This window comes from Ambystoma mexicanum, chromosome 12 (assembly GCF_040938575.1).
Source record: "Ambystoma mexicanum isolate Mex_15411 chromosome 12, UKY_AmexF1_1, whole genome shotgun sequence".
Classification (NCBI taxonomy): domain Eukaryota; kingdom Metazoa; phylum Chordata; class Amphibia; order Caudata; family Ambystomatidae; genus Ambystoma; species Ambystoma mexicanum.
In genome coordinates, this window is record NC_090936.1 from 1,167,288,122 (window position 1) to 1,167,310,604 (window position 22,483).

Consider the following 22,483-nt stretch of genomic DNA (forward strand, 5'->3'; position numbering starts at 1 on the left):
TGGAAATTTGCAGTATCGTCTTTTGCTGAGTAAAGCTTGCGATGCCAGGTTTGCTTCTCAAATGGGCTATTCCTGGAGCGTCATTCACACTGTTATTTAGAGACGACCCCAGATACACCATAGAACCAACTACTGGTATCTGTTCTCCATTTAGTGTCAAGGTCCATTTCTTCCGCCTCCTCGCCCTTCCACCGTCTCCCAGAATCAGTATTTTGGATTATTTTGCATTTATCTTTAGGGCATTTTTGTCGATGTAGTGAGACAAATCCATTAGTTGTCTCTGCAGCCCAATTTCCATCTGATCAAGGAGCAGCAGATCATCTGCGAATAGTAAGCGCCCCACAGAGTGGCCGGCTATTTTCGGTGGAAAAGATCTGGTTTTTATAAATGCTTCTGCCATATCAGATATAAAAAGACAGAAGACCGCTGGTGCCAGGCGACAACCCCGTTTTAACCCGTTTTCTGAGCGAATTTCATCAGACAATAAACCCTTTCTGTCCAGTCTGATTTTTAAGGTGGTGTCCCTATGTAGTGCTTCCATAGGTTCTCTCAGGGATTGAGGGCAACCCCATTTCTTCAATTTGTCCCACAGAATTCTGCGGTCGACTGAGTCGAAAGCCTGTTCCAGGTCAATCGAGGCGATGTAGATTGCCCTTATCTTCTTCTGGTGGACCAGGCACTTAAGCATATTTATAATGAAAATATTTAAATTAGTGCCTATCCCTTTACGGAAGCCGTACTGCCACTGATCCTGATGGTTGAATTTGGCACTCCATTCATTAAGGTGTCTCAAAATCATTGCTGCGAAAATCTTGCCCACCACATCTAAAAGGGTGATAGGTCTATAATTACAGGGGTTTGACCCATCACCCTTCTTAAAGATGGGGACAATTATGGAACAGGTCCAGGATTGTGGTATTTTCTTCTCCCTTACCACAGTTGTAAATAATTTTAACATGAATGCAGCCCATCTGTCCGGAACTTTCTTTAGGATCTCGTTGGTCAGGCCATACGGGCCTGCCGCCCTTGAATTTTTTATCAAATCAACTATTTCTCGGTGATCAAATTTAAAGTCCCATGGCGCTTCTGTGTGTAGTAGTGACTCAATTTGCTCCCCTCCTTTCACTGCCTTAGGCGATTACCTCCCGATGAAACCTCAAAATTAAGATCTTCCTGATGGTACTCCTTCAAGGGATTTCCAGCTGCCCAGTCGGTACATACAAGCTCAAGAAGGTTGTGATCACCCGAGTCTGTAGGTATCACTTGCAATGAAATCAGTTTTGCTAATAGGTCTTCTGTGGCGAATAAATAATCGATGGTACTTGTTTGTGTCCCCCTCTTCCATGTTGCTGCGGCTGGTTTGTCACCCTGCAGATTGCCGTTAACCATATAGATGTTTCTTTCAGTTAGCTCTGCCTCCAAGTCCAAGCCCCTTCTTATATTTGTAGTTGCATCTATAGTTAACGTTTCTATTTTGACCCCTTTTTTTATCGAAACACTCCATATTAAGATCTCCACAGAGAAGTAGCGCCGAGTTAGGCCAGATTGACCTTATCTCGACAATTTCCCTTAGCAATGTGTTTTTGGTACTGTGCTTGGCCCCTAGGCTACTTCGCCAGTATATATTACAAATTAGGAGCGTCTGTTTATTTGGTATCCAGTATGGAGAAGTGATTTGAGCAACAGTGACTTGAATTTCAGAATTTACGTTTGTAGAGTTGATTAGAGTTAGACCACTCAATTTTTTTAAGGCCGTTAGGAGACCAGCCATTGGACGTCCTTTTCCCCCCTTTGTAGCTGGATTTATATGAACTTGGTAACCTTCCAGGACAGGTGTCTCCCTTAACCAGGTCTCCTGGAGACAGATGAGGTCGTATTTCGTTAAATTTAGATCACTTCTGCCAAATAGGTGTGCAAAACCCCTAGTGTTCCAACTAACTATTTTCTTGGTAGTAGGGGAGTTAATATTGTTCCTATTCTGGCGTTATAGTGAACCTGCTAATGCTCCCGGCAACCAGCTCCAGTCTTCCTCACTATTAACCTTTTGCCCCGTCATTTTCTTCAGGGTAATCTGCCTGCTGCCCTTATGGATGCTTCGATACTTCATAGATGTTGGAACACAATTGCATTATATTTTAACACAAAAACGTTGACTTCACAATTCAAGTACTGTGATGAAAACTTTGATGAACCCAATCTGAAACATTTGATGGATTGTAACAGTTGACTGAAATATTGGAAGTATGCCTTGTAGTAAACAATGAGTTCTTATTAGGTTCTCAAAAAGTTTGATTGATTCTTTGGATTTATTATACTATTTTTACACTAAATTAAAAATATAATTGTGATGCTGGAAATGCATCGGAGGGACAGGGCCTCTGTATCCTTGTCCTTTACTGCCTTTTTATCGTGTGTTCTGTCGTGTTTTCCACGCAGGAGTTCATGTGGGACTCCTGGCGGTGCAGCTCTCTCTCTTTTTGTTTGGTGAACAGAACTGTGGGATACCCTTACGGCACCCATGGGTGGGGGTACAACCCTGTGCCCCTAGTGTATGTTTTTGGGCACCTGTGGGTGGCCCGCAGAGCAGGGTATGGGCTGGTGGCAGCTCCATGCTGACATTGACAGGTGCGCTGAGTAGCCTCCATTTTGGGGATCCCCAGGCCCTGCCATTGGAATCAGTTTATTCCTGATGGAAAACAAGATGGCCCCTGTGGCCTCTTGCTTTCTATTACCTATTACCTTGTTTTCCCAAAGTCCTGGGAAGCCCTCACTCTGTCCCTTCCCACTGACTGGCTGTTGGGTGAAAGTTCCATATATGGTGTTGTTGTGAAGTCCAGTCCAGACTGACTGGAGCCTTCCCAGTGACTGTATGTTGTGGGTACCTCCTGTGGGTGGGACCTGGGTGAATGGAGTGTGTGACCAATATGCACTTCTTGTTGTGGCTGTCTGGTTTCTGGTATGAGAGACAAAGACTGAGACATCCCTACCCGAAACTGGCCTGAATGCAGTGTGTAGTGTTGAATGGCTGGAGTGTGTAGTGTTGAATGGCTGGGTACTTGTCCCAATCCACATTCCTTGTTGTGAGTGTCTGAGAGGGAGGAGGATGGCCTGAATGCCCTGTGTGCCTGATTGGCTGACTGACTGCATGAATGCCCTTCTGTATGATCGGCTGCTGAGAGTGACCCAGCAGTGTGGATGAGAGACAAGATAGTATATCTGGGGACCTCTCACCACTGGAAATTGTTCAGAAGCTGTGTCTACACTTGAAGAGTAACTGGAACTGCTGATCCTCGACGCCCAGCTGGAAGACGAAGACTTGCTGTTGCATTTGCTTCGACCTGATCTGAAAGCTGCCGAACTCGCCAAGGACTGATCCGAGAGAGGACCTGGTAAGGCGCCCTCTTCCCGTGCTCCGAGGGACCATCGAGCACCGCTAACTTTCACCGAAGCTCCCTGGAAGTCAGACCCTCGAAAGGCTGCCGACCCGAGACGAAGCAAAGCACCCGGACTTCGCCGCTGTCAAAGTCCATTGCCGTCGACCAGGGTTCGCAGGTTTGTGTAACCGCTGGAGGCCCGTCGACGTTGTGTTGCTCAGCCGTGGGGACCACTTGACGCTGTGCCGCCGACGTCCGGAGCCGCCCGCTCCTTTGCCTAAGAACATTTGAATCCAAGGATTCCCTTGTCCGCAACGTCGACCGCTTTGTCCCGCCGGAGAAAGTCGAGGACGACCAACGCGCCGAGGAGAATCCGCCGGTGGGTGTCCCCCCACCTGAAGGCCACATAGACTTCGACGACTCGACGCCCTTATTGGGCCACAGTTCTTCTGAAACTCTTTGCAGCCCTGAACAATCCATCGCCGAGGTGCCCCGCACACCTCATCCTCGCAGGATGTCGCTGACGAGCACCGCCTGGATCGACATCAGGGTCTCGGCACCCTTGAACTTCCCATTGCTGCCGTCGACGACAAGTTCACCATCTTCGACACCTCTCGACGATCAGTGGCTCCTGCTTTAAAGGGAGTCACTCAAGAAGGATCCTTCGACGCGTCTTCGAAGAACTCTACTCCACCAGGTACATTGGGGGGTAAAACCTTAATAGGAGGAAATAAGGCTATTGAACAATATATGGACTGGGCTTGTGCGATATAATCTTTCTTTTACAGGTTGCCCAGGTGGGGGATCTCCACACAGAACTGTGTCTATCGGTAGAGGCCAGCATTCTGCCTAATTTTTCAACCATCTTACGTTCCTTCCTATCTCTATTGCTGGTTTCCTCTTTATTGATCTGTGACATTTTAACCGTACAGTTGATGCACTTTAATGAGATTTGATAACATTGGTGGTACCACTTTAGAATTGTAGATATTTATCATTTTTGATTTCCGAGTACAAAGTGCGTTATTGTGATCGTGTACATACCTTTGAATATTAATTATATAAAGACTGTGTTTTCAGTAATACAGTGTGTGGACATTCCTTTGTGGGGGTTCGGGGACTACACTGTACTTAAGAACCAGCCTGCATCACCTCCTGAGAAGCTAGGCCTTGATTGCTCGTCCATTGCTACCGTAATAGAGAATCTTGGCTGGGGTCTTCTGTGCCTCTCCTCTACCATATAGAGAGAAGAAGTACAGACACCCCCCACCGGTATCTTCACAATAATGAATTGGCACATTCCCGACTATTGTTATTTCATGAAAAGAGCAAGTGTTTTCCTCTTTTTTTGAAAAGAAAGTAAAAATGTCTGGTGTATGGGTGTGTGTTGCTCTTCCCGTTTCGCATTAGGTAGCGCGATGACATGGTAAGTTTGGCTTCGCTGTTCACAAATATAAGAAGGGGTGGATCATATCTGTTTGACATTTCGCTGCCGACTTGTGGGGCGGACGGCACTTGAACATAGGGTGATGGATAAATGGCTAAAATTAGCACAAGATGGCAGTATCCGACCAGTGGGTTTCGCATGTGTAAATGTATGAAAAACAAAAGGTAAGATGCATTGGAAAAATGTTCAGATCGATCGTGATATGCTAAAAAGTACATGCACTATCCATTGGTCCAATAAAATTCCTCAGATAACTTACTCTTTAATAACTGCAAAGGAGCAGTATGTTTGAGATGCATGTAGGCTTGGGGCAAGGACTTCCATGCCTAAACGAAGGAATGTTTTGCACCTAGAAACACTTGTGTATAGGCGCGTTAGAAATGCCCTATTATATCATACCAAACGCTGTAGCCACACTATCGTGTCAACCTTTCCAGGGCTCCTACTTTCGTATGAAAGTTCGAGCCCCGGGCAGCAGGGCGGCTCTCCCAGAGACCTGACACGTTGCATTGCATCAGCAGAGCATTGCAATGGGAGCCGTTAGACATTAATGGGAGGGAGCGGCGCTATTAGCAGGGACTTTTGTCCCTTAAGAAATGTGAATGGGGTGATCAGAAGCGAGACAGGTGCATAACGTTGCATGCTTTAATGAAATTAAATAATGACTACTGGCTTTAAAACCTAAAGGGGATTTGTTTGACTCACATTAATCTGCATGATGCTATTGCACTTTGCATGCAGGATGGGGAGAATAAAACTAAAGCTAAGCCCTTTCATATTTCTATGATGATATAGTGTAAAGTTAGTTTATTATAAAAGGCTAGTTTGTTTTGTAATGCCGTTTGCTTCCAATGCATTATATAATAAATATCTATATCAACTAGACCTGGGAAGATGTGTTCAGTTGCTTAAATTGTCCACATCCCGGTTTCACCATTTAAGCAAAGTGTGTGATCCTGAGCAAATCATTTAATCGCACTGTGTCTTATCTGCAGCTCCATAAGGGATTCACTTCATAACTTGTTAATTTATCATGCTTTTATACAAAAAAAAAATCCTAGTTACTATAGAGTTGCTCCATGCATAATAATAGTACAATTTAGGTATTTTAAAGTCACTTCCATGGTGCCCACAAGTATAAAAGACTGAGGATGCTCCTTGCCATGTCCTTTTCTGTGAAGTCACATCTGTTGGTGAAATCCATATGCAAATTAGGAGGTTTGCGTGCATTCTGCCCCACAGAGCTCTACTAGAGGAGTTTACTTCATCTGTAATGGCCCTGCAGTTTTATTATGTGTAAAAATCCCATCTGCCACTAATGTTACCAAAAAACGTTGATTGGGTGGGTGGGAATGATACTGCATGTAATTGCCTGCACTGCATTTGGGGGGAAAGTAGCAGGATGTATTCGTAGTTCGCCCACCGCCCCATGTCGCAATGCTGGATACTCCCGTGAGCATACCCATGCATATTCAGGCCCGCAGGGCGGCATAATTATCCTGTGCCGTCATCTTGCGTAATTATTTAGTGTGATGGGACACTTTTCAACAGGCTATATTTTGCACACGCCTACCTCCTTTGCAAAAACAGCCGTTCTTGCCACATGAGAACTGGTGTTAGTCTTTTGTCATATGCATTATCCAGTTCAATAACTGGTTAAAAAAAGGGGGGGTGCTTCTCACCATTGGCCAGACTTTCTTTCTTGCTCACCACCCTGTGCACCCGAGCCACCAGCTGGGACTTGAAGAAAACGCTGTATGCGGCATAGACGGAGAAGAGGCAATACACGAAGACCAGGAAAGAGCAGAGGCGCTTGCGGGTCAGTCGCATCCTTCACTGCCCCATGGGGCTCCGTTTATTCCGCAGGGGAAACGGGGCAGCGGAATCTAAAACCACAGTGTAACTCTCCTTTCCTTCTACCGGGAAAGAGGCAGGCGCCAGAATCCCCAGAGTAGCGGGGAAGCCATCTGCAATAGCAGCCCATCACTGAACCCGGAAAAACTCCCAGCAGCTTGTGGCTGCGCCTCTGATTGGTCCAGCTCTTCGTGTACTTCCGGCGAGCGCCTCTTCCGATAGGACCAGCCCTCTGTTTACTTCCGCCATGCTGCTTTCCATTCGAAGCTCGCGCACAGCCTGCCCCATGGTTGATACTATTTCCCATCCGAGAAACGGACCATCGGTTGTTAGGGCCATTTCTCAGATGGGAAATAGCTGCTTCAGTGTGAGTGAGCTAGTTCCCATTAGAGAAATTGCCTTTTTTTGCCCCCTAGTGGCTAAGTCCTGCATAATAATGGGAACTAGCCCACTCACACAGAGAAGGCTAGTTCCCATTAGAGAAATGGCCCTTTTGCCCCTAGTGGCTAAGTCCTGCATAATAATGGGAACTAGCCCACTCACACAGAGAAAGCTAGTTCCCATTAGACAAATGGACCTTTTTGCTCCCCTAGTGGCCAAGTCCTGCATAATAATGGGAACTAGCCCACTCACACAGAGAAGGCTAGTTCCCATTAGAGAAATGGCCCTTTTTTGCCCCCTAGTGGCTAAGTATGCATAATAATGGGAACTAGCCCACTCACACAGAGAAGGCTAGTTCCCATTAGAGAAATGCTCTGATTACTTACCAGTAATCTTCATTACTCCTAGTCCTATTCTTCCTCGTCACAGTTTTTACTTCATGAGGCCCCTGCCTCCGACACAGGACCTTCTTCTATTTCTTTAAATTCCTATAACTCCTCCCCCACATCCACGTCACTCAGTTTCATATTACCAAGCCAGAGCATGGGACCTTCCCCGCAGGGAGGGTGAGGAGGGTCGTCAGTACTGTGACGAGGAAGAGTAGGACTAGGAGTAATGAAGATTACCGGTAAGTAATCAGAGCATTACCTCCACGTCCACTCTTCCTCGTCCCAGTACTTACTTCATGAGGTATACCAAAGCAGCAACGGGGAAAAGGTCCCAATGAGAAACAGCTAAAAACAGTGCAGCAAACACACCCACAATAACTCTTAATTCACATCCCCACAGATAAAACTCCAACCACGAAGGAACTAACCCCCCCTCGAGTGGGAGAAACTCAACCCATAGCGGTTGATGGAAATCCCTAGACCAGCCAAGGCGGCAGCCATACAAATCTCTTGCAGAGAAAAACCCTCCTTGCATCGGCCCAGGAAGCCGCCAAACCCCTGGCGGACCGCCCCTGATCGTGCGCAGGCACAGGCAGGCCAAAAGCCATATAGGCACTGGGATCACAACCCGGAACCATCGGAAAATGGAAAACCACAGATGCGTTTTGCCCAGCCCCAGCCGGACCACAAGCAATCAGAAGACTATCAGATTGGTGGGAAAAAGCAAACCTAGCCAAATACTCCAACACGTCCCGCCGGACATAATGTTAAGCCAAGCCACCTCCTCATGCATTCTCGGATCATGAAAGAAGTCAGGGAGAACCAGATCCTGAGAGGTATGAAAACCGAGATACAATTTAAGGGAGGAACTTCGGGCCACACCTCAGCAGCACCGAGTCTGGCAGCACCCTCAGGAAAGGAGGGTGACATAAGAAAGCCCCAATCTCCCCAAGCCTACGGGCAGAAGCGAAGGCAATAAGAAAAGCAGATTTCAGTGTAAGATGTTTGATATCAATCTCGGAAAAGGGCTCAAAAGGAGGCCCTTGAATGAACCGTAATACAAGAGGGAGATCCCAAGGGGGAAGCCCTTTATCAGAACACCTTCAGAGTGGAGGGTCTAAGAGCATCCATTATGTACTCAACTACAGGATCTGAGAACCCCCGAGATATCAACCTAGACTGAGCAATAGCCACACTGCCCATTGCATCCAGTGGAATTCCAACCGCAGATCCCCTTGAAGGGGACACGGCCACCTCAGAATCAGCTAAGGTTCCTAGGACCGAAGCTCCAACAGAGAGGGGAGCCAACTCCGGCGGGACCAGAACTGAGCTAACGACAACACAGTCACCCTGGACACTCTGATGCGCCAAACCATGCGGGGCAGAAGGGGAATAGGTGGAAAGGCATAAAGGAAAACCCCAAGGCCACTGTACAGAGAGGGCGTCCATTCCCCAATCCCCCCGGCCTGAAACCGAGAGCAGAAGAGGCGAACTTCTGCTGAGGCCGGGGATGCAAACAGGTCTAGAACCGGGGACCCTAATCTGACACAAGTCACTGCAAATACCTGGGCCAACAGGACCAGTTCCGCTGAGGAGTGAAAACCAGCATCTGAGAAGATCCGCTCGAACATTGTCCACCCTTCTGATACGTGAGGCCACCAGAGACACCAGATGAGATTTCTCCCAGGTGCCTATCAGCGCTGCCAGAGCATGCAAGGAACAGCTGGAACCCCTTTTGCATTTGACATATGCCAAGGCCGTCGTATTGTCCGATCAGATCAAAACCGCCGACCGTCCAGCAACTCCTTGTAGTACACCAGAGCTTGGACAATGGCACAACTCTTGCCAATTGGATGATCGCCGGCTCTCCCCAGATCACACAACCCTTGAGCTGAGAGGACCCCCAATGTAGACCCTTTCTGCTGGCGTTGGTAGTAAGAGAGGCCACAGGAGGATGGACCATGCACACCTCAGCCTGTAGACCTGAAACCCCCCGCTACCACAGCGGGGAGACTCGCAGCGCTGGGGACATCGAAAACACAACTACGAAAGCCGAGACGTCGGAAACCAGTGGGAGAGAGTATAAGACACCAGGGGACATAACTGAAGACAGGCTCAAGGAACCGAAAAACGCAAGACGCCACGTGCCCCGTAACTTCAGCAACAGGCGAGCCGAGACACACTGCCTTCTGAGAACCCAGCGCAGACCAGCCAGCAAGCGCCCCCCCTGCACAACATCCAGAGTACACTCTCCCCAGACGTCCGGACAAGCAGTGCAGGGTCTGCAGACCCATAAGCAGTTGACACATCCTAGAAGGCATAGGGACCAGGAACACCCACAAGTAGAAATCTTGACCCTGAACAGGGAGAGGAACGGGCAAGACGGTAACTACTTGGACCGTGAGCTGGGTACCAAAGTCCTAACCATGCAAACCTGGACAGGAGGAGACAAGAACTGCAACCGATACCCCCCTCCGGAAGGAGCCCATTACCCAGGAAGCCGAACCCCACCGGTCCCATACACCTCAGAGAAGATAGAGACGAGGAGCCAGGGAAAACCGCCAGTCACTGCACTTGCACCAGAGGAAAATCACAGGACGTTGAAGCATGCCTGCGCCACAATATAACAGCATGCTTGTCAGCCCACAAAAAGATCCGACTTATCAAAAGGAAGATACAGGACAGCCCAGAAGTCCAGCAGACCAGGGCCCCCCCAGCCGACAGAGGAGCCACCAGGCTGGTGTCAAAAGGGCAGAGTACTGTCACAAAGCAGGGCAAAGCAATCCATCCCGGATAGCAGACATCAAAGGCAACCCCCCACCTGTGGTATTCCTACACTGGAAAAACCCACTGAAGTGACATCCCCCTCCACCGGCACCAGGGGCTCTGAGAACCCCTCTAAGCACAGACATGTGCCACCATGTGCCATATCACTTCCCACAAGTCTGAGAGGAGGCGTGAAAGCAACACGTCAGCACCGGAGGACCTAGGCCCTAAAAGAAGAGACACTGGGAACCGTCTGAATGGCCATTACTTCCATGATGCATTTTATATAATTCCATGCCGGACAAGGGAAAAGAAAATCATCTCCTTTGACCTTCCCTCGTGCAGTTCAGAGGAAGAGGACAGGACAAGGAGTCTGCGTCCATAGCTAGCACAGACCCAAACACACCACTAACTCGCCACATTACTGAGAGGTGGCTTGAGCCCTGTATCCAGTAGCTGGTAGCCCCAAGCTCTAAATCGTTCCAATGCATCCGTCTAGGAAGGATGAAATGCTGAGTCAGCACCGCAGAGACTCGAACCCAAAGTGTAGACTATGCCAGGCCGGTTGCAGACGTGTCCAAATCTGCGCCGTTTCACAGGCTGCACGCAAAGAATGCAGCCAACATCCGGTGCATCCTGGGCTGCGTGTGTCTGAGGAGCGGGTAGTATGTGACATGCCTGTGACAGAACAGAGCCCCAGCACTTTCAAAAACTCTCTGCCACTGTCACCCCACGACAAGAAGCAGAGAGGCCTCACAACAAAAAGGGAAGGCTAGGCCATACTGCCAAGTGCTTGCCATTATTTCCAATAAAGATGTGTATACAGAGCACGAGGAAACGGCATGTTGAAGGAGTCAAGATGGCCATACCAGCAGGAGAGGGGAAAAATATCAAGCACAGTCCTCCCCTCTCCTTACCTTCCCCCAGAGAATGCAGCTAACATCCGGTGCATCCTGTGCTGTGTGTGTCTGAGGAGCGGGTGGTATGTGACATGCCTGCGACAGAACAGAGCCCCCGCACTTTCAAAGACTCTCTGCCACTGTCACCCCACGACAAGAAGCAGAGAAGCCACACAACAAAAGGGAAGGCTAGCCCATACTGCCAAGTGCTTGCCATCATTTTCAACAAAGGTGTGTACACAAAGCACGAGGAAACGGCATGTTGAAGGAGTCAAGATGGCCATACCAGCAGGAGAGGGGAAAAATATCAAGCACAGTCCTCCCCTCTCCTTACCTTCCCCCAGAGAATGCAGCTAACATCCGGTGCATCCTGTACTGTGTGTGTCTGAGGAGCGGGTCGTATGTGACATGCCTGCGACAGAACAGAGCCCCCGCACTTTCAAAGACTCTCTGCCACTGTCACCCCACGACAAGAAGCAGAGAGGTCACACAACAAAAGGGAAGGCTAGCCCATACTGCCAAGTGCTTGCCATCATTTCCAACAAAGATGTGTACACAAAGCACGAGGAAACGGCATGTTGAAGGAGTCAAGATGGCCATACCAGCAGGAGAGGGGAAAAATATCAAGCACAGTCCTCCCCTCTCCTTACCTTCCCCCAGAGAATGCAGCTAACATCCGGTGCATCCTGTGCTGTGTGTGTCTGAGGAGCGGGTGGTATGTGACATGCCTGCGACAGAACAGAGCCCCCGCACTTTCAAAGACTCTCTGCCACTGTCGCCCCACGACAAGAAGCAGAGAGGCCACACAACAAAAGGGAAGGCTAGCCCATACTGCCAAGTGCTTGCCATCATTTCCAATAAAGATGTGTACACAGAGCACGAGGAAAAGGCCTGTCGAATCAAGATGGCCAAAACAGGAGGAGAGGGGAAAAACATCAAGCCCAGTCCTCCCCTCTCCTTACCTTCCCCCGGGCCATGCAGGACCCGGGACACAATGCTCACGCTGCGGTCCGGAGCCCAGCAAAGAACCGAGCGAGGCAATCCCGCTCAACTGTGACCCCAAGCCCCGCAGGTGGCCCAGGAGCAGCGCCGCACCTGAGGGAGCCGAGGGCCCCGCCACACAGCCCCCCCCCCAGGGGGCCAGCAATCGGTGCTCCCCAGTGCCCCGCACCGGGAAGAAAAAGTCCAACCTGCCGGAGGCAGGAAAAATTAAACTGAGTGACGTGGATGTGGGGGAGGAGTTAAAGGAATTTAAAGAAATAGAAGAAGGTCCTGTGTCGGAGGCAGGGGCCTCATGAAGTAAGTACTGGGACGAGGAAGAGTGGACGTGGAGGTAATGGCCCTTTTGCCCCTAGTGGCCAAGTCCTGCATAATAATGGGAACTAGCCTACTCAAACTGAGAAGGCTAGTTCCCATTAGAGAAATGGCCCTTTTTGCTCCCCTAGTGGCCAAGTCCTGCATAATAATGCGAACTAGCCTACTCACACTGAGAAGGCTAGTTCCCATTAGAGAAATGGCCCTTTTTGCCCCTAGTGGCCAAGTCCTGCATAATAATGGGAACTAGCCCACTCACACAGAGAAAGCTAGTTCCCATTAGACAAATGGCCCTTTTTGCGAACTAGCCTACTCACACTGAGAAGGCTAGTTCCCATTAGAGAAATGGCCCCTTTTGCCCCTAGTGGCCAAGTCCTGCATAATAATGGGAACTAGCCCACTCACACAGAGAAAGCTAGTTCCCATTAGACAAATGGCCCTTTTTGCTCCCCTAGTGGCCAAGTCCTGCATAATAATGGGAACTAGCCCACTCACAAAGAGAAGGCTAGTTCCCATTAGAGAAATGGCCCTTTTTGCCCCTAGTGGCCAAGTCCTGCTATTTCCCATTAGAGAAGTGGCCCTTTTTGGCCCTAGTGGCCAAGTCCTGCATAATAATGGGAACTAGCCCACTCACACAAAGAAGGCTAGTTCCCCATAGAGAAATGGCCTTTTTTGCTCCCGTAGTGGCCAAGTCCTGCATAATAATGGGAACTAGCCTACTCACACTGAGGAGGCTAGTTCCCATTAGAAAAATGGCCCTTTTTGCCCCTAGTGGCCAAGTCCTGCATAATAGTGGGAACTAGCCCACTCACACTGAAGCAGCTATTTCCCATTAGAGAAAGTGCCCTCTGACCTGGAAAGGCAGAAAGGTCCTCTTGTCTAATGGGAACTAGCCCACTCACACTGACGCAGCTATTTCCCATTAGAGAAAGGGCCCTCTGACCTGGAAAGGCAGAAAGGAAAGGCAGAAAGGTCCTCTCGGCTAATGGGAACTAGCCCACTCACACTGAAGCAGCTATTTCCCATTAGAGAAGCGGCCCTCCGACCTGCAGAGGCAGAAAGGTCTTCTCTTCTAATGGGAACTAGCCCACTCACACTGAAGCAGCTATTTCCTATTAGAGAAACGGCCCTCCGACCTGGAAAGGCAGAAAGGTCCTCTCGTCTAATGGGAACTAGCCCACTCACACTGAAGCAGCTATTTCCCATTAGAGAAACGGCCCTCCGACCTGCAGAGGCAGAAAAGTCCTCTTGTCTAATGGGAACTAGCCCATTCACACTGAAGCAGCTATTTCCCATTAGAGAAACGGCCCTCCGACCTGCAAAGGCAAAATGGTCCTCTCGTCTAATGGGAACTAGCCCACTCACACTGAAGCAGCTATTTCCCATTAGAGAAACGGCCCTCCGACCTGCAGAGGCAGAAAAGTCCTCTTGTCTAATGGGAACTAGCCCATTCACACTGAAGCAGCTATTTCCCATTAGAGAAACAGCCCTCTGACCTGGAAAGGCAAAATGGTCCTCTCGTCTAATGGGAACTAGCCCACTCACACTGAAGCAGCTATTTCCCATTAGAGAAGCGGCCCTCCGACCTGCAGAGGCAGAAAGGTCTTCTCTTCTAATGGGAACTAGCCCACTCACACTGAAGCAGCTATTTCCCATTAGAGAAACGGCCCTCTGACCTGGAAAGGCAGAAAGGTCCTCTCGTCTAATGGGAACTAGCCCATTCACACTGAAGCAGCTATTTCCCATTAGAGAAGCGGCCCTCCGACCTGCAGAGGCAGAAAGGTCCTCTCATCTAATGGGAACTAGCCCATTTACACTGAAGCAGCTATTTCCCATTAGAGAAACGGCCCTCCGACCTGGAAAGGCAAAAAGGTCCTCTCGTCTAATGGGAACTAGCCCATTCACACTGAAGCAGCTATTTCCCATTAGAGAAGCGGCCCTCTGACCTGCAGAGGCAGAAAGGTCCTCTGGTCTAATGGGAACTAGCCCACTCACACTGAAGCAGCTATTTCCCATTAGAGAAACTTCCCTCTGACCTGCAGAGGCAGAAAGGTTCTCTCGTTTTATGGGAACTAGCCCACTCACACTGAAGCAGCTATTTCCCATTAGAGAAACGGCCCTCCGACCTGGAAAGGCAAAAAGGTCCTCTCGTCTAATGGAAACTAGCCCACTCATACTGAAGCAGCTATTTCCCATTAGAGAAGCGGCCCTCCGACCTGCAGAGGCAGAAAGGTCCTCTCGTCTAATGGGAACTAGCCCATTCACACTGAAGCAGCTATTTCCCATTAGAGAAACGGCCCTCTGACCTGGAAAGGCAGAAAGGTCCTCTCGTCTAATGGGAACTAGCCCACTCACACTGAAGCAGCTATTTCCCATTAGAGAAACGGCCCTCTGACCTGGAAAGGCAAATGTCCTCTCGTCTAATGGGAACTAGCCCATTCACACTGAAGCAACTATTTCCCATTAGAGAAGCGGCCCTCCGACCTGCAGAGGCAGAAAAGTCCTCTTGTCTAATGAGAACTAGCCCATTCACACTGAAGCAGCTATTTCCCCATTAGAGAAGCGGCCCTCCGACCTGCAGAGGCAGAAAGGTTCTCTCGTCTAATGGGAACTAGCCCATTCACACTGAAGCTGCTATTTCCCATTAGAGAAACGGCCCTCCGACCTGGAAAGGCAAAAAGGTCCTCTCGTCTAATGGGAACTAGCCCATTCACACTGAAGCAGCTATTTCCCATTAGAGAAGCGGCCCTCCGACCTGCAGAAGCAGAAAGGTCCTCTCGTCTAATGGGAACTAGCCCACTCACACTGAAGCAGCTATTTCCCATTAGAGAAACTGCCCTCCAACCTGCAGAGGCAGAAAGGTCCTCTCATCTAATGGGAACTAGCCCACTCACACTGAAGCAGCTATTTCCCATTAGAGAAACGGCCCTCCGACCTGGAAAGGCAAAAAGGTCCTCTCGTCTAATGGGAACTAGCCCACTCACACTGAAGCAGCTATTTCCCATCAGAGAAGCGGCCCTCCGTCCTGCAGAGGCAGAAAGGTCCTCTCGTCTAATGGGAACTAGCCCATTGCCACTGAAGCAGCTATTTCCCATTAGAGAAGCGGCCCTCCGACCTGCAGAGGCAGAAAGGTCTTCTCTTCTAATGGAAACTAGCCCACACAGACTGAAGCAGCTATTTTCCATTAGAGAAACGGCCCTCCGACCTGGAAAGGCAAAAAGGTCCTCTCGTCTAATGGGAACTAGCCCATTCACACTGAAGCAGCTATTTCCCATTAGAGAAACGGCCCTCCGACCTGGAAAGGCAAAAAGGTCCTCTCGTCTAATGGGAACTAGCCCATTCACACTGAAGCAGCTATTTCCCATTAGAGAAGCGGCCCTCCGACCTGCAGAGGCAGAAAGGTCCTCTCGTCTAATGGGAACTAGGCCATTCACACTGAAGCAGCTATTTCCCATTAGAGAAACGGCCCTCCGACCTGGAAAGGCAAAAAGGTCCTCTCGTCTAATGGGAACTAGCCCACTCAGACTGAAGCAGCTATTACCCATTAGAGAAACGGCCCTCCGACCTGGAAAGGCAGAAAGGTCCTCTCGGCTAATGGGAACTAGCCCATTCACACTGAAGCAGCTATTTCCCATTAGAGAAGCGGCCCTCCGACCTGCAGAGGCAGAAAGGTCCTCTCGTCTTATGGGAACTAGCCCACTCACACTGAAGCAGCTCTTTCCCATTAGAGTAACGGCCCTCCGACCTGGAAAGGCAAAAAGGTCCTCTCGTCTAATGGGAACTAGCCCACTCAGACTGAAGCAGCTATTTCCCATTAGAGAAACGGCCCTCCGACCCGCAGAGGCAGAAAGGTCTTCTCTTCTAATTGGAACTAGCCCATTCACACTGAAGCAGCTATTTCCCATTAGAGAAGCGGCCCTCCGACCTGCAGAGGCAGAAAAGGCCTCTCGTCTAATGGGAAATAGCCCATTCACACTGAAGCAGCTATTTCCCATTAGAGAAACGGCCCTCCGACCTGGAAAGGCAAAAAGGTCCTCTCGTCTAATGGAAACTAGCCCACTCATACTGAAGCAGCTATTTCCCATTAGAGAAGCGGCCCTCCGACCTGCAGAGGCAGAAAGGTCCTCTCGTCTAATGGGAACTAGGCCATTCACACTGAAGCAGCTATTTCCCATTAGAGAAACGGCCCTCCGACCTGGAAAGGCAAAAAGGTCCTCTCGTCTAATGGGAACTAGGCCATTCACACTGAAGCAGCTATTTCCCATTACAGAAACGGCCCTCCGACCTGGAAAGGCAAAAAGGTCCTCTTGTCTAATGGGAACTAGCCCATTCACACTGAAGCAACTATTTCCCATTAGAGAAGCGGCCCTCCGACCTGCAGAGGCAGAAAGGTCCTCTCGTCTAATGGGAACTAGCTCACTCACACTGAAGCAGCTATTTCCCGTTAGAGTAACGGTCCTCCGACCTGGAAAGGCACAAAGGTCCTCTCGACTAATGGGAACTAGCCCATTCACACTGAAGCAGCTATTTCCCATTAGAGAAGCGGCCCTCCGACTTGCAGAGGCAGAAAGGTCTTCTCTTCTAATGGGAACTAGCCCACTCACACTGAATCAGCTATTTCCCATTAGAGAAACGGCCCTCTGACATGGAAAGGCAGAAAGGTCCTCTTGTCTAATGGGAACTAGCCCATTCACACTGAAGCAGCTATTTCCCGTTAGAGAAACGGCCCTCCGACCTGGAAAGGCAAAAAGGTCCTCTCGTCTAATGGGAACTAGCCCATTCACACGGAAGCAGCTATTTCCCATTAGAGAAACTGCCCTCGGACCTGCAGAGGCAGAAAGGTCTTCTCGTCTAATGGGAACTAGCCCACTCACACTGAAGCAGCTATTTCCCATTAGAGAAACGGCCCTCCGACCTGGAAAGGCAAAAAGGTCCTCTCGTCTAATGGAAACTAGCCCACTCATACTGAAGCAGCTATTTCCCATTAGAGAAGCGGCCCTCCGACCTGGAAAGGCAGAAAGGTCCTCTCGGCTAATGGGAACTAGCACATTCACACTGAAGCAGCTATTTCCCATTAGAGAAGCGGCCCTCCGACCTGCAGAGGCAGAAAGGTCCTCTCGTCTAATGGGAACTAGCCCACTCACACTGAAGCAGCTATTACCCATTAGAGTAACGGCCCTCCGACCTGGAAAGGCAAAAAGGTCCTCTCGGCTAATGGGAACTAGCACATTCACACTGAAGCAGCTATTTCCCATTAGAGAAGCGGCCCTCCGACCTGCAGAGGCAGAAAGGTCCTCTCGTCTAATGGGAACTAGCCCACTCACACTGAAGCAGCTATTACCCATTAGAGTAACGGCCCTCCGACCTGGAAAGGCAAAAAGGTCCTCTCGTCTAATGGGAACTAGCACACTCAGACTGAAGCAGCTATTTCCTATTAGAGAAACGGCCCTCTGACCTGGAAAGGCAGAAAGGTCCTCTCGTCTAATGGGAACTAGCCCATTCACACTGAAGCAGCTATTTCCCATTAGAGAAGCGGCCCTCCGACCTGCAGAGGCAGAAAGGTCCTCTCGTCTAATGGGAACTAGGCCACTCACACTGAAGCAGCTATTTCCCATTAGAGTAACGGCCCTCCGACCTGGAAAGGCATAAAGGTCCTCTCGTCTAATGGGAACTAGCCCACTCAGACTGAAGCAGCTATTTGCCATTAGAGAAACGGCCCTCCGACCTGCAGAGGCAGAAAGGTCTTCTCTTCTAATGGGAACTAGCCCATTCACACGGAAGCAGCTATTTCCCATTAGAGAAGCGGCCCTCTGACCTGCAGAGGCAGAAAAGTCCTCTCGTCTAATGGGAACTAGCCCATTCACACTGAAGCAGCTATTTCCCATTAGAGAAACGGCCCTCCGACCTGGAAAGGCAAAAAGGTCCTCTCGTCTAATGGAAACTAGCCCACTCATACTGAAGCAGCTATTTCCCATTAGAGAAGCGGCCCTCCGACCTGCAGAGGCAGAAAGGTCCTCTCGTCTAATGGGAACTAGGCCACTCACACTGAAGCAGCTATTTCCCATTAGAGAAACGGCCCTCCGACCTGGAAAGGCAAAAAGGTCCTCCCGTCTAATGGGAACTAGCCCATTCACACTGAAGCAGCTATTTCCCATTAGAGAAGCGGCCCTCCGACCTGCAGAGGCAGAAAAGTCCTCTCGTCTAATGGGAACTAGCCCATTCACACTGAAGCAGCTATTTCCCATTAGAGAAACGGCCCTCCGACCTGGAAAGGCAAAAAGGTCCTCTCGTCTAATGGGAACTAGCCCATTCACACTGAAGCAACTATTTCCCATTAGAGAAGCGGCCCTCCGACCTGCAGAGGCAGAAAGGTCCTCTCGTCTAATGGGAACTAGCCCACTCACACTGAAGCAGCTATTTCCCATTAGAGTAACGGCCCTCCGACCTGGAAAGGCAAAAAGGTCCTCTCGTCTAATGGGAACTAGCCCATTCACACTGAAGCAGCTATTTCCCATTAGAGAAACGGCCCTTTGACCTGGAAAGGCAGAAAGGTCCTCTCGTCTAATGGGAACTAGCCCATTCACACTGAAGCAGCTATTTCCCATTAGAGAAGCGGCCCTTTGACCTGGATAGGCAAAAAGGTCCTCTCGTCTAATGGGAACTAGCCCACTCACACTGAAGCATCTATTTCCCATTAGAGAAACTGCCCTCCGACCTGCAGAGGCAGAAAGGTCCTCTCATCTAATGGGAACTAGCCCACTCACACTGAAGCAGCTATTTCCCATTAGAGAAACGGCCCTCCGACCTGGAAATGCAAAAAGGTCCTCTCGTCTAATGGGAACTAGCCCACTCACACTGAAGCAGCTATTTCCCATTAGAGAAGCGGCCCTCCGTCCTGCAGAGGCAGAAAGGTCCTCTCGTCTAATGGGAACTAGCCCATTGCCACTGAAGCAGCTATTTCCCATTAGAGAAGCGGCCCTCTGACCTGGAAAGGCAGACAGGTCCTCTTGTCTAATGGGAACTAGCCCATTCACACTGAAGCAGCTATTTCCCGTTAGAGAAATGGCCCTCCGACCTGGAAAGGCAAAATGGTCCTCTCGTCTAATGGGAACTAGCCCACTCACACTGAAGCAGCTATTTCCCATTAGAGAAGCAGCCCTCCGACCTGCAGAGGCAGAAAGGTCTTCTCTTCTAATGGGAACTAGCCCACACAGACTGAAGCAGCTATTTTCCATTAGAGAAACGGCCCTTTGACCTGGAAAGGCAAAAAGGTCCTCTCGACTAATGGGAACTAGCCCATTCACACTGAAGCAGCTATTTCCCATTAGAGAAGCGGCCCTCCGACCTGCAGAGGCAGAAAAGTCCTCTCGTCTAATGGGAACTAGCCCATTCACACTGAAGCAGCTATTTCCCATTAGAGAAACGGTCCTCCGACCTGGAAAGGCAGAAAGGTCCTCTCGGCTAATGGGAACTAGCACATTCACATTGAAGCAGCTATTTCCCATTAGAGAAGCGGCCCTCCGACCTGCAGAGGCAGAAAGGTCCTCTCGTCTAATGGGAACTAGCCCACTCACACTGAAGCAGCTATTTCCCATTAGAGAAGCAGCCCTCCGACCTGCAGAGGCAGAAAGGTCTTCTCTTCTAATGGGAACTAGCCCACACAGACTGAAGCAGCTATTTTCCATTAGAGAAACGGCCCTTTGACCTGGAAAGGCAAAAAGGTCCTCTCGACTAATGGGAACTAGCCCATTCACACTGAAGCAGCTATTTCCCATTAGAGAAGCGGCCCTCCGACCTGCAGAGGCAGAAAAGTCCTCTCGTCTAATGGGAACTAGCCCATTCACACTGAAGCAGCTATTTCCCATTAGAGAAACGGCCCTCCGACCTGGAAAGGCAGAAAGGTCCTCTCGGCTAATGGGAACTAGCACATTCACACTGAAGCAGCTATTTCCCATTAGAGAAGCGGCCCTCCGACCTGCAGAGGCAGAAAGGTCCTCTCGTCTAATGGGAACTAGCCCACTCACACTGAAGCAGCTATTACCCATTAAAGTAACGGCCCTCCGACCTGGAAAGGCAAAAAGGTCCTCTCGTCTAATGGGAACTAGCACACTCAGACTGAAGCAGCTATTTCCCATTAGAGAAACGGCCCTCTGACCTGGAAAGGCAGAAAGGTCCTCTCGTCTAATGGGAACTAGCCCATTCACACTGAAGCAGCTATTTCCCATTAGAGAAGCGGCCCTCCGACCTGCAGAGGCAGAAAGGTCCTCTCGTCTAATGGGAACTAGGCCACTCACACTGAAGCAGCTATTTCCCATTAGAGTAACGGCCCTCCGACCTGGAAAGGCATAAAGGTCCTCTCGTCTAATGGGAACTAGCCCACTCAGACTGAAGCAGCTATTTGCCATTAGAGAAACGGCGCTCCGACCTGCAGAGGCAGAAAGGTCTTCTCTTCTAATGGGAACTAGCCCATTCACACGGAAGCAGCTATTTCCCATTAGAGAAGCGGCCCTCTGACCTGCAGAGGCAGAAAAGGTCCTCTCGTCTAATGGGAACTAGCCCATTCACACTGAAGCAGCTATTTCCCATTAGAGAAACGGCCCTCCGACCTGGAAAGGCAAAAAGGTCCTCTCGTCTAATGGAAACTAGCCCACTCATACTGAAGCAGCTATTTCCCATTAGAGAAGCGGCCCTCCGACCTGCAGAGGCAGAAAGGTCCTCTCGTCTAATGGGAACTAGGCCATTCACACTGAAGCAGCTATTTCCCATTAGAGAAACGGCCCTCCGACCTGGAAAGGCAAAAAGGTCCTCCCGTCTAATGGGAACTAGCCCATTCACACTGAAGCAGCTATTTCCCATTAGAGAAGCGGCCCTCCGACCTGCAGAGGCAGAAAAGTCCTCTCGTCTAATGGGAACTAGCCCATTCACACTGAAGCAGCTATTTCCCATTAGAGAAACGGCCCTCCGACCTGGAAAGGCAAAAAGGTCCTCTCGTCTAATGGGAACTAGCCCATTCACACTGAAGCAACTATTTCCCATTAGAGAAGCGGCCCTCCGACCTGCAGAGGCAGAAAGGTCCTCTCGTCTAATGGGAACTAGCCCACTCACACTGAAGCAGCTATTTCCCATTAGAGTAACGGCCCTCCGACCTGGAAAGGCAAAAAGGTCCTCTCGTCTAATGGGAACTAGCCCATTCACACTGAAGCAGCTATTTCCCATTAGAGAAACGGCCCTTTGACCTGGAAAGGCAGAAAGGTCCTCTCGTCTAATGGGAACTAGCGCATTCACACTGAAGCAGCTATTTCCCATTAGAGAAGCGGCCCTTTGACCTGGAAAGGCAAAAAGGTCCTCTCGTCTAATGGGAACTAGCCCACTCACACTGAAGCATCTATTTCCCATTAGAGAAACTGCCCTCCGACCTGCAGAGGCAGAAAGGTCCTCTCATCTAATGGGAACTAGCCCACTCACACTGAAGCAGCTATTTCCCATTAGAGAAACGGCCCTCCGACCTGGAAATGCAAAAAGGTCCTCTCGTCTAATGGGAACTAGCCCACTCACACTGAAGCAGCTATTTCCCATTAGAGAAGCGGCCCTCCGTCCTGCAGAGGCAGAAAGGTCCTCTCGTCTAATGGGAACTAGCCCATTGCCACTGAAGCAGCTATTTCCCATTAGAGAAGCGGCCCTCTGACCTGGAAAGGCAGACAGGTCCTCTTGTCTAATGGGAACTAGCCCATTCACACTGAAGCAGCTATTTCCCATTAGAGAAATGGCCCTCCGACCTGGAAAGGCAAAATGGTCCTCTCGTCTAATGGGAACTAGCCCACTCACACTGAAGCAGCTATTTCCCATTAGAGAAGCAGCCCTCCGACCTGCAGAGGCAGAAAGGTCTTCTCTTCTAATGGGAACTAGCCCACACAGACTGAAGCAGCTATTTTCCATTAGAGAAACGGCCCTTTGACCTGGAAAGGCAAAAAGGTCCTCTCGACTAATGGGAACTAGCCCATTCACACTGAAGCAGCTATTTCCCATTAGAGAAGCGGCCCTCCGACCTGCAGAGGCAGA

General features: G+C 49.9%; 1 protein-coding gene across 4 annotated transcripts in view; it reads right to left on the bottom strand.

Annotated features, from left to right (window-relative positions):
- The window catches only part of RXYLT1 (ribitol xylosyltransferase 1), a 153,492-nt gene extending 146,667 nt beyond the window's left edge, over positions 1-6,825 (bottom strand). The window contains exon 1 of one of the 4 annotated variants that reach the window (XM_069629795.1): positions 6,504-6,825. In XM_069629795.1, coding sequence (XP_069485896.1) covers positions 6,504-6,651 — 148 coding nt within the window. In that variant the 5' untranslated portion in view covers positions 6,652-6,825. The remainder of the gene's footprint in view (positions 1-6,503) is intronic. The other 3 variants (XM_069629797.1, XM_069629796.1, XM_069629798.1) reach the window with 3 other exon arrangements.
- Positions 6,826-22,483: the final 15,658 nt, after the last annotated feature.